General features: G+C 34.8%; 2 protein-coding genes across 3 annotated transcripts; both read right to left on the reverse strand.

Annotated features, from left to right (window-relative positions):
- Nucleotides 1–504: 504 nt before the first annotated feature.
- On the reverse strand, nucleotides 505–3,497 carry LOC103850401. Its single transcript, XM_033285125.1, has one exon. It carries the CDS (start codon nucleotides 1,880–1,882, stop codon nucleotides 1,175–1,177), a length of 708 nt encoding a protein of 235 aa, XP_033141016.1. The 5' UTR covers nucleotides 1,883–3,497; the 3' UTR covers nucleotides 505–1,174.
- A 271-nt stretch (nucleotides 3,498–3,768) lies between these two features.
- LOC103850402 (serine/threonine-protein kinase STY13) lies at nucleotides 3,769–5,539 on the reverse strand. Of its 2 annotated transcripts, none has more exons than XM_009127145.3 (4): nucleotides 5,190–5,539; nucleotides 4,652–5,105; nucleotides 4,408–4,566; nucleotides 3,769–4,323 (listed from the first exon to the last, which is right to left on the reverse strand). In XM_009127145.3, the coding sequence occupies exons 1-4, from the start codon at nucleotides 5,306–5,308 to the stop codon at nucleotides 4,057–4,059; spliced, it is 999 nt and encodes a 332-aa protein (XP_009125393.1). In that variant the 5' UTR covers nucleotides 5,309–5,539; the 3' UTR covers nucleotides 3,769–4,056. The 2 variants fall into 2 exon arrangements, with proteins under 2 accessions (XP_009125393.1, XP_009125392.1); XM_009127144.3 differs by having other exon boundaries at nucleotides 3,769–4,326.
- Between the last annotated feature and the right edge of the window lie 5,850 nt (nucleotides 5,540–11,389).

Genomic DNA, 11,389 nt, shown 5'->3' on the forward strand with positions numbered 1-11,389 from the left:
CGAACTGGCCATACCTAACACCGAAATTAGAATACGTTAATGCTCCATCTCTTTCTCTGAATCTCCATCATTATCCCACAGATACAAAACCTGTGTCAAATCAGGTTTCAGACTTTCTTTTTATGACCAGATCAAACCCATAAGAGAAAAAAATAATTCAATAATCGTTGGAACACAAAACTACATGTTGGAATTTCAGAGAAGGGTTCATCACCACAGACTTCTCCAATTTCTCTAATTCCATTCAACTGTGGTCTATTTGGTATAGGGTTTGTTGTAGTCGAATATGAATAAGATTTTAATTGTGAACCATACATAATGTTATTCCTAATGAAAGGGTTAGAGAATGTTATGTTTTTATTTTAATAAAAGAGATGTTATTAATATAATGGTTTATAGATTGTAACATGTATTTATATTTAGTCACAACATATCTAATAAGTCCAAAAAAATTATGCCATGGTAAGATTCAAATAGGACTCTATTTTAATAGAGTAGATTTACCCTAGAAAAACTTGTTTAAATAGATATAAATGCTTCCAGACCATTCTCACATTCTGTTAGAGGAACCGTATTTTTTAATCAACACTACATACTTTTTTTTATTATAACTCTAAATCCCATCCGAACAGAAATGTTTTCGTACTTACATCACAGTATTTATCTGAATTTACCACAATTTGCATGCTCAAAGTATTTTAGCCTTTACGTTGCAATCTTTTAAGCTCTACATACTAACAACCTACAACACTAAGTATGGTCTTGGAGGGGTAGAGTAAATAATCAATAATTTAATGAGCTTTTAGTTGTAGTTTTTGAAAAAACGTCGGTTTTTTCTGCATATTTTCTAATAAGTGATATTAACTGTTCAACATCAAATATTTAAAGGATTGGATTGCTCTCCCAAATATTCTAGTCTTTAGTTATCATTAACTACTCAAATAATCTACACACACAAAAATAAAACGTTTGTTAAATTTCGAAATTTAGAAACTAAAGAAAAAAAAAGAGAAAAGAAACACTTTTACGTATCAGTTAGTAGAGAAGATTGGCGAGATTAAAGTCTGTATATATAAATATAAGCTTTAACATTACGAGTAAAAACACAATATGAAAGGATGCTGAATTAAGAAACAAGTACTAAAGTTTAACCAAGAATAAGAATAAAAGTAAACTACAGCTTCAGAGACAAGTCAATCTCAGTATCCTTGCAAGTATCACTGTCCGATTGATCTTCTTTGTCACCTTGGTCCTCCTTATTCATATGAATGCTGCCTTCTAAGTTTGAAATCAAATTTTTGGAAAAATCGTCTGTGTTTGGGCACGAAAGTTGAGACAGGAGAGGGACATGGGAATTAATGTTAAGCCCTCTGTACCCTAATCGACATCTGAAGATGTTTAAGGGATAGGCCTTATATTTACCAATGTTGGGATTGCAACGAACCCCAAGGTCATACTGTGAGCTGTTGCTGTTGGAAACACCACTTGGTGGGTACTGGCTGTAGAAGGAGTGCCCAGGATAGTTGATTTCGATCTCCTTACGCCTTTTGGCCAATGATCGCTCTTGCTTGTGAGCGTTCTGATGTCCTCCTAATGCTTGAGAAGTAGAGAACTCTTTCTTGCAGAAGGTGCAAGCAAACACCCTCGCTTTAGCCTCGTTCTTTGTCCCTTCTGCCTCATCTAAAACTCCAAAACCAGAGTTTCTTATATTGTCGTTGTTGAACAAAAAGCGAAACTCTACCCTCGGAGTCTCGGTCGCTTGCCCATCCGCAATCTTCTCTTTCATTTTCCCTTTGGTATCGGTTAAAAAACCCATTTCATGCGAAGATGACGAGATACTGCTGGAGGAACATGATGTCGGCGTAGTGAGGTTGAGTTCCATGGTCAAAGGAACAAAACGTAATGTTTAGGGTCTGTATTTGTATGTGAACAATGAGATTAGAGAGGAACACGAGTTGCTTCTATTTATTGATCATTGGGGCTAATCATTAATGTCTAAAAATCTTCATATTTATGGTAGAGAATCCCAAGTTTAGCAAGTACTAACATTCAAGTAAACGGCTTAGTTAGACTAGTTTTTTTTTTTCCTTTTGCATTTGATTCTTTAAATATATTTACTCAGAATTTATACCTAATCACTTTTCTTCTTTGCCATTTTAATCCCCTACAACTCTTTGTTTCCGTTTCTCTGTACTTTCAAATTATCAATTAATATCTTTATTTGGTAATATTTTCTTAACTTTTGTCCGTTTCTGTTTACACTTTCTTTAATTAAATATATTAGAATGATGTACATGTATCTTTATTAGGAAAAATAACTCCACCGCCGAGGTGTTTGTGAATCTGTAGTAAACCAAGATTAAGCAAGTTGCATTTAGTGATCTTTTTGTTTTCAATTTAAAAACAGAAACTCCAGTTTTATTTTTGTATTCAAAGATCCGTTACATTTATTTTTCTCCAGCTAACTAAGTTGATTTTTTTATTGAAATGGAAAATATGATTTGATTCCAAAACACAATCAAATCATTTAAACCCATTTATTATAATATAGTCTATTTTTAGTTTAAATTTTAGTCTTTTCCAATATTATATATATATATATATATATATATATATCTGTGTGTGTGTGACATGTGTGGAAATACTGTTAAATATTTAAAAAGTAAACTAAAAAGAAGCAAACATAATATAATCTTACAACAGAAAGAACTAAAGTAAAGAATAAATGCTTAAATTTGTAGCGTTCAACTTACTAATAGTTGAAGATATATTGAATAAACGGTCTCTAATAGTATTTCATTTTCCACTTATTGACTCAGTTTGATTTTTTTTTAATTTTAATGGTACTTTCTTCTTATTTTAAAATGAAAAATACTGCTTCAAATTTGAATATATTAAAAAAATTGAAAATATATTGTTCACATCTTTGTTTTTTGAAAATAAATTTCTTAAATTATAAATTAGTTTTAAAATTTTATTTATTCTTATCTTTTTTCTAAAATAAATTATATATGTTACTATTACCTAATTAATATCAAAGTTCGATTATTATTTTCATCTAATTAGATGTTTATATCAAAAATCATGAAAATATTCATTTCTATAAGAATATAGCTCAACTAAGAAAATCAAAGATAAATAAATTTACTTTTTGCTTCAAAGTATTTTGTTAATCACTTATAGAAAACATATATATACAATGATTTTTTTATGAAGTATGATGTTTTTGTTTGTTTATGTATGTTATTATATAGTTTATAATATGATTATTTTTAATTTATATTAAATAGTAATTGTGTTGAATTATTGTTAAAATAAAATAATTGAGTAACATTAGGAATTGAGAAAAGTGTTGTTAATAAAATAATTGTCAAATGTTGCTTTTTTTTTGAAGGCTTTATTTTTTTTTTTTTGAAGAAAATATTTTTTTAAAAGTAGAAATGAAACCGACAATTGGAAATGCTCTAATAAGTGACCGAGAAGAAAACATTTTTGCGTCAATGTAAGCACTATATAATAAACTTTGATAATAAATATATATGCATTCTAGAGTTGTAAGTATATGTATCGAAACAGTTTATCAAGTTTAACTAGGATAGTATTGTGTAAACTATAAAGGTTATTAATATATATTTCTAGTAATAGTTTTTTTTATTGGGATATTAAAGGAACAACACCCTTGTGAATGATTTTGAGAAAGATCTATCAAAACTAGAGATGTGAGGAAATAAGTAAATTGTGCAAACGGTTTCCCTAAACTTTTCGAAAAATTAAAATTATATATTGCATATATTACATAACACTTTTTTTCTTTGAGTATTAGAAAGATAAGTAAAACAATTAGAAGATGTGAGTCCAATTAATTAGTTTGGCATGTGAGGCTACTTAATAACTTGGCAAAGAAGAAGGAGAATAAAGATAGGGTTAAGTGAAGGGAAATGGCTAACTTAGTTACTCTATAGACTTAAGTCTAACGTTCTACTTATCTGCTGCTAATGTTTTATTATTCATCCCCAAAAGCAGTGGCAAACTCCTTCCTAACATCTTCTTCTTATTCTAAGAGTCTCTGTTCCTCTTAGCAGCAAAAAGCTGGCGAATGAATGCAAACTTCCCTTTTGCGCGGCTGGAGAACTCAGTGATAGCTCTGATTCTGTTGCCCTCGCCCTCAGGCAGAGGAGGAGGAGGAGAGAGGGTAAGGATGAACTCGTTGAGCAATCGGATAATCTGGCTGAAGCTGGGCCTCATGTTTGGGTCCTCCACCCAACAGGATTGCACAATGAAGGCGAGACTCGGAGATATTCCATCTGGCATTCCGGGCCTCTCCTGCTGCAATGTTCCAAAACAACGGTCGGATTTTGAAAGAGAATATATATCAGTTATTATTAGGATACAAAAGAGAAGAAGGACCTTGAAAGCTGCAGCATAGGCGGCTTGGAGGTTGGACATGCCCTCGAATGGCATGCGATTAGTAAGAAGCTCCCATAGGACGATTCCGAAGCTGTAGACATCGACCTTGTTGTTGTAGTGCTTCTTCTCTCCTTGACGCAGCGTCACCGTACTGTAGAGCTATTATACGAAGGCATAAACATAATCAGGGGGGGTGGGGGGTTTTGTTTTCTTAGATAAGGCATATAAATGTGACAAGACAAACCTCAGGAGCCATCCAACGGTAAGTGCCAGTCTCAGCGGTCATCATCTCAGTGACAGTTTCTTCCCGAGCAAGGCCAAAATCAGCAAGCTTGAGGGATTTGTGATCCTCCGTGAGCAATAAGTTGTCAGGTTTGAGGTCACGGTGAATGATGCCATTGGCGTGTAAGCAGTCCAAGGCGCGGGCAATGTCAAGGGCAAAGGACAAAGCGACAGGGAGATCAAGGAGGTGAGGGCGGATGCTGGTGAGATATTTGCGGAGTGACATCCCTGGGAGCAACTCTGTTACGATTACCATTAAAGGATCTTTGCACGCTCCGATAAACTTAACGAGATTGTGGTGTTTGACTCGGGACATCATATTGACTTCACGGATGAAACGGCTATGGAGGGAAGACTTGTCATCAGGATTGCTCCCACGGTGGAGAACTTTGATTGCAACAATCAGGGAACCATACCTGGATCAGAGCAGGAGAGGAAGATGAGAGGAGAGAAAGTATCAAACAAAAACCAAAAAAAGAAAAGAAAAAGGAAACACAGACCTTCCTTGATAGACTTTGCCGTGAGCGCCTTCGCCAATCTTGGAGCCGATGAACAACAACTTTGGATCCACTAGCAAACTCTCCTCTATCCTCAATCCCTTCTCTTCCCCACTACTCATTTTCTCTCTCTCTCTTTATCTCTCTACCATTAACCCTAATTCCATGTACGGAGACTCCCCCTTCCTCTGAGTCTAATTTTCTCCGGCGACGGCGACGAATGTTTTTTCTTTATCTATCTTGTCTTCCTTACACAAAGTAAAGAGAAGACAAGACGCTAATCTATTATTTTTAATCCAAAAAAAAAAGACAAGAAAATGGTGGGAGTTAATTGTTTTTTTTATTAACGAATGAAACAATGACAGGTGGCCAGCACCCGACTTGGACATTCTCTCTTTTCGACTCCTCTCTCCCCCCGCCCCGAGGGTCTGTTCCCGTGCTGCTCATTATTGAAAGCATATAAACGATTGCTACTTTGTATAAGAATGACTCTCTTATTTCTTTAGGTTAAACTCACTCAAACCTCACAATGTCGATTACATCCCTATCATTACTCGATGGGTATATATATTAAGCTAAACAGAGGATCTAATCTTAACAACAAAGATACTGAAAGTGTAGTAGATAACTCCTAAAATATCTCTGATATCTTTATCTTCAATATCGGATAGACTAGAATCTTCTGTAGCTTGAGTCGCAAGTCTTCACTCTTGCTCTGTCTTCTTCAAGCTTAGCTCAACAATCTCCCCTGTAAGCTTGATCTTGACTTGCGCCAAATCAACAACTCCAATGAACTTCCTCATTTCTGTGAACTTGACTCTGCCGAGAGCCTTTGTGAGGATGTCCGCCTTCTGTCTGCTTCCAGCTACGTGCTCAACGTCAACCTGCCCTTTCTCTACACACTCACGGATGAAATGGTATCTCCTGTGAATATGTTTACTTCGTCCATGGAAGACTGGGTTCTTAGTGAGTGATATCGCTGACTTATTATCCACTCGAATGATCACTCTCTCACACGCCTTTCCTATGATCTCACTCAACAAATCTCCAAGCCAGATTGCTTGTTTGGCTGTCTCTGTGGCAGCCATGAATTCCGCTTCACACGAAGATAAAGCAACAGTCTCCTGCTTCTGTGAGCACCAGGTGATGGGGCTTTCTCCTAGGTAGAAAATATGCCCTGTCACACTCCTTCCGTCATCAACATCTACATTCAAAGAACTGTCACTATAGCCCACTAGTGTTGGCATCTTGCTAGTGCGTCTGTAGGTAAGTCCGTAGGTGGTGGTGCCTCGCAAGTATCTCAGAACATGTGTTAGAGCTGCGTCATGTGACGCCTTAGGATCAAGCATGTACCTACTTAATACCCCTATGCTGTAGGAGAGATCAGGACGAGTGTGAATAAGATAGCGTAAGCACCCGATAGTTCTCCTGTACCTTTTCTCCTCAATAGAGGCTTCTTCAGGTGCTTTGGACAACTTCAGGTTCATCTCCATGGGCACGCAACAAGAATTGCATTCACTCATCCCTGTCTCAGACAAAATCTTATTTGCATATCTCTCTTGTCTTAGTGTGATTCCATCATCATGTTGCACTACCTCGATACCCAAGTAATATGTTAGCATTCCCAAATCACTCATTTCAAACATAGCCTCCATCTCCTTCTTGAATTCCATAATCATGTCCAAGTCTGAACCCGTAACAAGCAGATCATCTACGTAGACAGCTACAATGAGAAGATGAGAGTTTCTAACCCGTTGGTATAGGGAAGCTTCTTTAGAGCATCGCGTGAACTTTAGCTCTTTTAGTATCCCATTCAGCTTCTCGTTCCAGGCTCTAGGAGCTTGCTTCAGTCCGTACAGAGCCTTGGAGAGTTTATACACCTTCTCCTCACTTCCTCTTACCACGAAACCTTCAGGTTGTTGGACATAGACCTCCTCCTTAAGATCACCGTGAAGAAATGCGGTCTTCACATCAAGGTGTAGTAGAGAGACGTAATAGGACGATCCTAGAGATGACGAGGAGCATACTGAAACACATGAGAGTTCCAAACAACATGTGGGGAGAAGCTGTTAGACACGCAACGTATCTGATCAACCGGAGCGCTACACGAACCTTACCTGTCATGACACCCTATGAAGCGTACAAGGGGAGCAAACCAAACATTGGACACTTGCGTGTGTTTGGATGTATCGGATATGCTAGAGTTGAATCTCCGCACAGGAAGAAACTGGATGATAGGTCTCGACCGTTAGTGCATCTTGGTACTGAACCTGGGAGCAAAGCTTATCGACTGCTTGATCCAATCAGCAAGAAGATCACAGTGAGTAGAGATGTGGTATTTATGGAGGAAGAAGGATGGAAATGGAACGAGAAATCAAAGGAGACTGAAGATAGGACGTTCAGTATCAACCTTGGCGAGTACGGTAATAGGGGTCTAAGAGAAGTTGAGTTTGTTTCAGAAGAAAAAGAAGCCGATAAAACAGTGAAAGTTGAGCAGTTAAGCGAACATGAAGATGCTAGCTCTGAACGAGAAGTTGTGGAGGTATCAGATGAAGAAGAAGATCAACCTCAACTGAGACGATCCACAAGAACCAAGACAACACCAGAGTACCTATCAGACTACATCCTGTTGTCTGAGACAGAATGTGAGTGGCTTCTAATGACCTTGATGGGTATATATATTAAGCTAAACAGAGGATCTAATCTTAACAACAAAGATACTGAAAGTGTAGTAGATAACTCCTAAAACATCTCTGATATCTTTATCTTCGATCTCGGATAGACTAGAATCTTCTGTAGCTTGAGTCGCAAGTCTTCACTCTTGCTCGGTCTTCTTCAAGCTTAGCTCAACACTCATTCTTCTATAGCTCGGCTTGCCCTGGCTTCAATCAGTACGCAACCTAACTAGTAACTACGGCATTTAGTGGCTTATCATCAGATTAGTCGTGCTTGCCTCGTTTGCTGTTTTCTTCTTCTTCTTTTTTTGGAACCGTTATTATTTTTAATAGCAATTTATTATGTGTGTCATAATATTAAAAAGAAATTTGATGTTTCTACCTTTTTTAAAAAGAAATTTTTAATTTTCTTTATTATAAACGACTTTGGTTTTAATTACATTTTATATTATATTAATATATTATTGGAAAAGAAAATGTTTGGTAGGAGGTCGAACTATTGGTCAATAGTCAATACCACCAATCAACTCCTTCTACCCAAAAAAATGGACGTTATAAACATGTTTTGTTAAATTACTATTTACATTATATAATATTGACCCAGTAGCCAAGTAGACTTACATGACATAAACAACTTTATGGTCATTTTCTTCTATAAATTTACGTATAGTTAATTAACATCTTAAAGGAAGCAAACACCGCTTATACTGAACAATTTTTATGCAAAATGAAACATTTTCAGCAATTGAATGTCTTTTGTAACTTTGTCTTTTGGTGGTTCCAATTCGATATATGTAGGTTTGATTGACTAACATGCTATCAGGTTTCGATATCAGACATTTGTTGGTTATGTTTTTTCTCACTTGAACTGTGAGATAACAAACTAAGTCTCACATTGGAGAATTAGATAAGGAGTGTCTAATATATAAAGAGATGTTCAACTCTAATAGTACGAGACTTTTTGGGATGAAAACCAAAAATAAATCCATGCGGGCTTGCCAATTAGGCCCAAAGTGGACAATATCGTACTAATCGGATAATAAAAAGTTGGACATGAACTGTACAATCCCAACAATTGATATCAGAGCTGTTGACGAGAAATCTGCAAGAAGACCGAAATACCATTCGAGAGATGAATGGTATCCTATGAGTTAGGAATAAGAGGTGTGTGGCAGAAATCAAAGAAGATCTTGGAAGTCAGTTGTGGGACACAAGATGAATGTGATCCTTAGTTTGAGGGGAAGAATGTGAGATAACAAACTAAGTCTCACATTAGTACGAGGCCTTTTGGGATGGAAACCAAAAAAGGAGACAACAAAGGTTCCAAACCCCTTTAAACATCATCATATGTTAGTGAATGATGCAACTATGCATTAAAACAATAATGTCAATTTTTTGAAATTTTCTCAAAATCTATGTGTTAACCTCTACGAAAATATTGAGTTTTTGGTAAACACTCTATATACAGAATCATAAACTTTTTAGTGTTTTTTTTAAATTTCTACCGACATTCTACATTTGTATCAATGTTATTTAAACTCTCTTTCATGGTACATGGGCATCGTTCTATTTTTTTGTCAATTAATTTAGTAAAACTTCATAATATTTCCTAAATAGGTGGAATAACCATTGTAGAATCGCCATTTTCTTGAAAAACGGAGACATCAAAGGCTCCAAACCTCTTTGAACATCATCATATGTTAGTGAAGGATACAACTATGTATTAAAACAATATTATCAAATTTTTTGAAAATTTCTCAAAATCTATGGTTTAACCCCTACGAAAATATTGAGTTTTTGGTAAACGCTCTATATAATGAATCCAAAATTTTTTAGTGTTGTTTTGACTTTTCAAACCACATTCTACATTTATATTAATGTCTGTTAAACTCTTTTTCATGGCACATAGGCATCTTTTTAATTTTTTATCAATTAATTAAGTAAAACTTCATAATACTCACTAAATATGTGAAATAACCACTTTAGAATCGCAATTTTCTTGAAAAACGGAGACAACAAAGGCTTCAAACCCCTTTGAACATCATCATATGTTAGTGAATGATGCAACTATGCATTAAAACAATAATGTCAATTTTTTTGAAATTTTCTCAAAATCTACGTGTTGACCCCTACGAAAATATTGAGTTTTTGGTAAACATTCTATATACTGAATCTTAAACTTTTTAGTGTTGTTTTAAAATTTCTACCCACATTCTACTTCTGTATTAATGTATGTGAAACTCTTTTTCATGGTACATAGGCATCTTTTTAATTTTTTATCAATTAATTTAGTATAATACTCACTAAATAGGTGGAATAACCACTACAAAATCGCTATTTTCTTGAAAAACAGAGACTACAAAAGCTTCAAACCTCTTTGAACATCATCATATGTTACTAAAAAATGCAACTATGCATTAAAACAGTAATGTCAAAAAATTTGAAATTTTCTCAAAATCTATGTGTTAAACCACTACGAAAATATTGAGTTTTTGGTAAACGTTATATATACTGAATCTTAAACAATTTAGTGTTTTAAAATTTCAAACCACATTCAACGTTTATATTAATGCCTGTTAAATTCTTTTTAATGGTACATGGACATCTTACAAATTTTTAATAAACTTAGTAAAACTTCATGATACTCTTTAACAAGGTGGAATAACCACTATAGAATCGCCACTTTCTTGAAAAACGGAGACAACAAAGGCTCCAAACCTCTTTGACACTCATCATATATTAGTGAAAGATGCAACTATGCATTAAAACAATAATGTCAATTTTTTTGAAATTTTCTCAAAATTTATGTGTTAACCTCTACGAAAATATTGAGTTTTTGATAAACGCTCTATATACTGAATCATAAACTTTTTAGTGTTGTTTTAAAATTTCTACCCACATTCTACATTTGTATCAATGTTATTTAAACTCTCTTTCATGGTACATGGGCATCTTTCTAATTTTTTGTCAATTAATTTAGTAAAACTTCATAATATTCCCTAAATAGGTGGAATAACCATTGTAGAATCGCCATTTTCTTGAGAAACGGAGACATCAAACGCTCCAAACCTCTTTGAACATCATCATATGTTAGTGAAGGATACAACTATGTATTAAAACATTATTGCCAAATTTTTTAAAAATTTCTCAAAATCTATGGGTTAACCCCTACGAAAATATTGAGTTTCTAAAAACGCTCTATATACTGAATCCTAAATTTTTTAGTGTTGTTTTGACTTTTCAAACCACATTCTACATTTATATTAATGTCTGTTAAACTCTTTTTCATGGCACATAGGCATCTTTCTAACTTTTTATCAATTAATTAAGTAAAACTTCATAATACTCACTAAATATGTGGAATAACCACTGTAGAATCGCCATTTTCTTGAAAAACGGAGAAAACCAAGGCTTCAAATCCCTTTGAAAATCATCATATGTTAGCGAATGATGCAACTATGCATTAAAACAATAATGTCAATTTTTTTGAAATTTTCTCAAAATCTACGTATACCCCTACAAAAATAT

Source organism: Brassica rapa, chromosome A02 (genome assembly GCF_000309985.2).
Source record: "Brassica rapa cultivar Chiifu-401-42 chromosome A02, CAAS_Brap_v3.01, whole genome shotgun sequence".
NCBI classification, from domain to species: domain Eukaryota; kingdom Viridiplantae; phylum Streptophyta; class Magnoliopsida; order Brassicales; family Brassicaceae; genus Brassica; species Brassica rapa.

Excerpts from the sequence above, each read along its gene's own strand:
- LOC103850401 (XM_033285125.1), bottom strand. The coding sequence starts at position 1,882 with ATGGAACTCAACCTCACTACGCCGACATCATGTTCCTCCAGCAGTATC.
- LOC103850402 (XM_009127144.3), bottom strand. The coding sequence starts at position 5,308 with ATGAGTAGTGGGGAAGAGAAGGGATTGAGGATAGAGGAGAGTTTGCTA. Across the intron at positions 5,106-5,189 it reads GGCAAAGTCTATCAAGGAAG|GTATGGTTCCCTGATTGTTG; the intron begins GTCTGTGTTTCC and ends GCTCTGATCCAG. Across the intron at positions 4,327-4,407 it reads CCTATGCTGCAGCTTTCAAG|CAGGAGAGGCCCGGAATGCC; the intron begins GTCCTTCTTCTC and ends GGAACATTGCAG.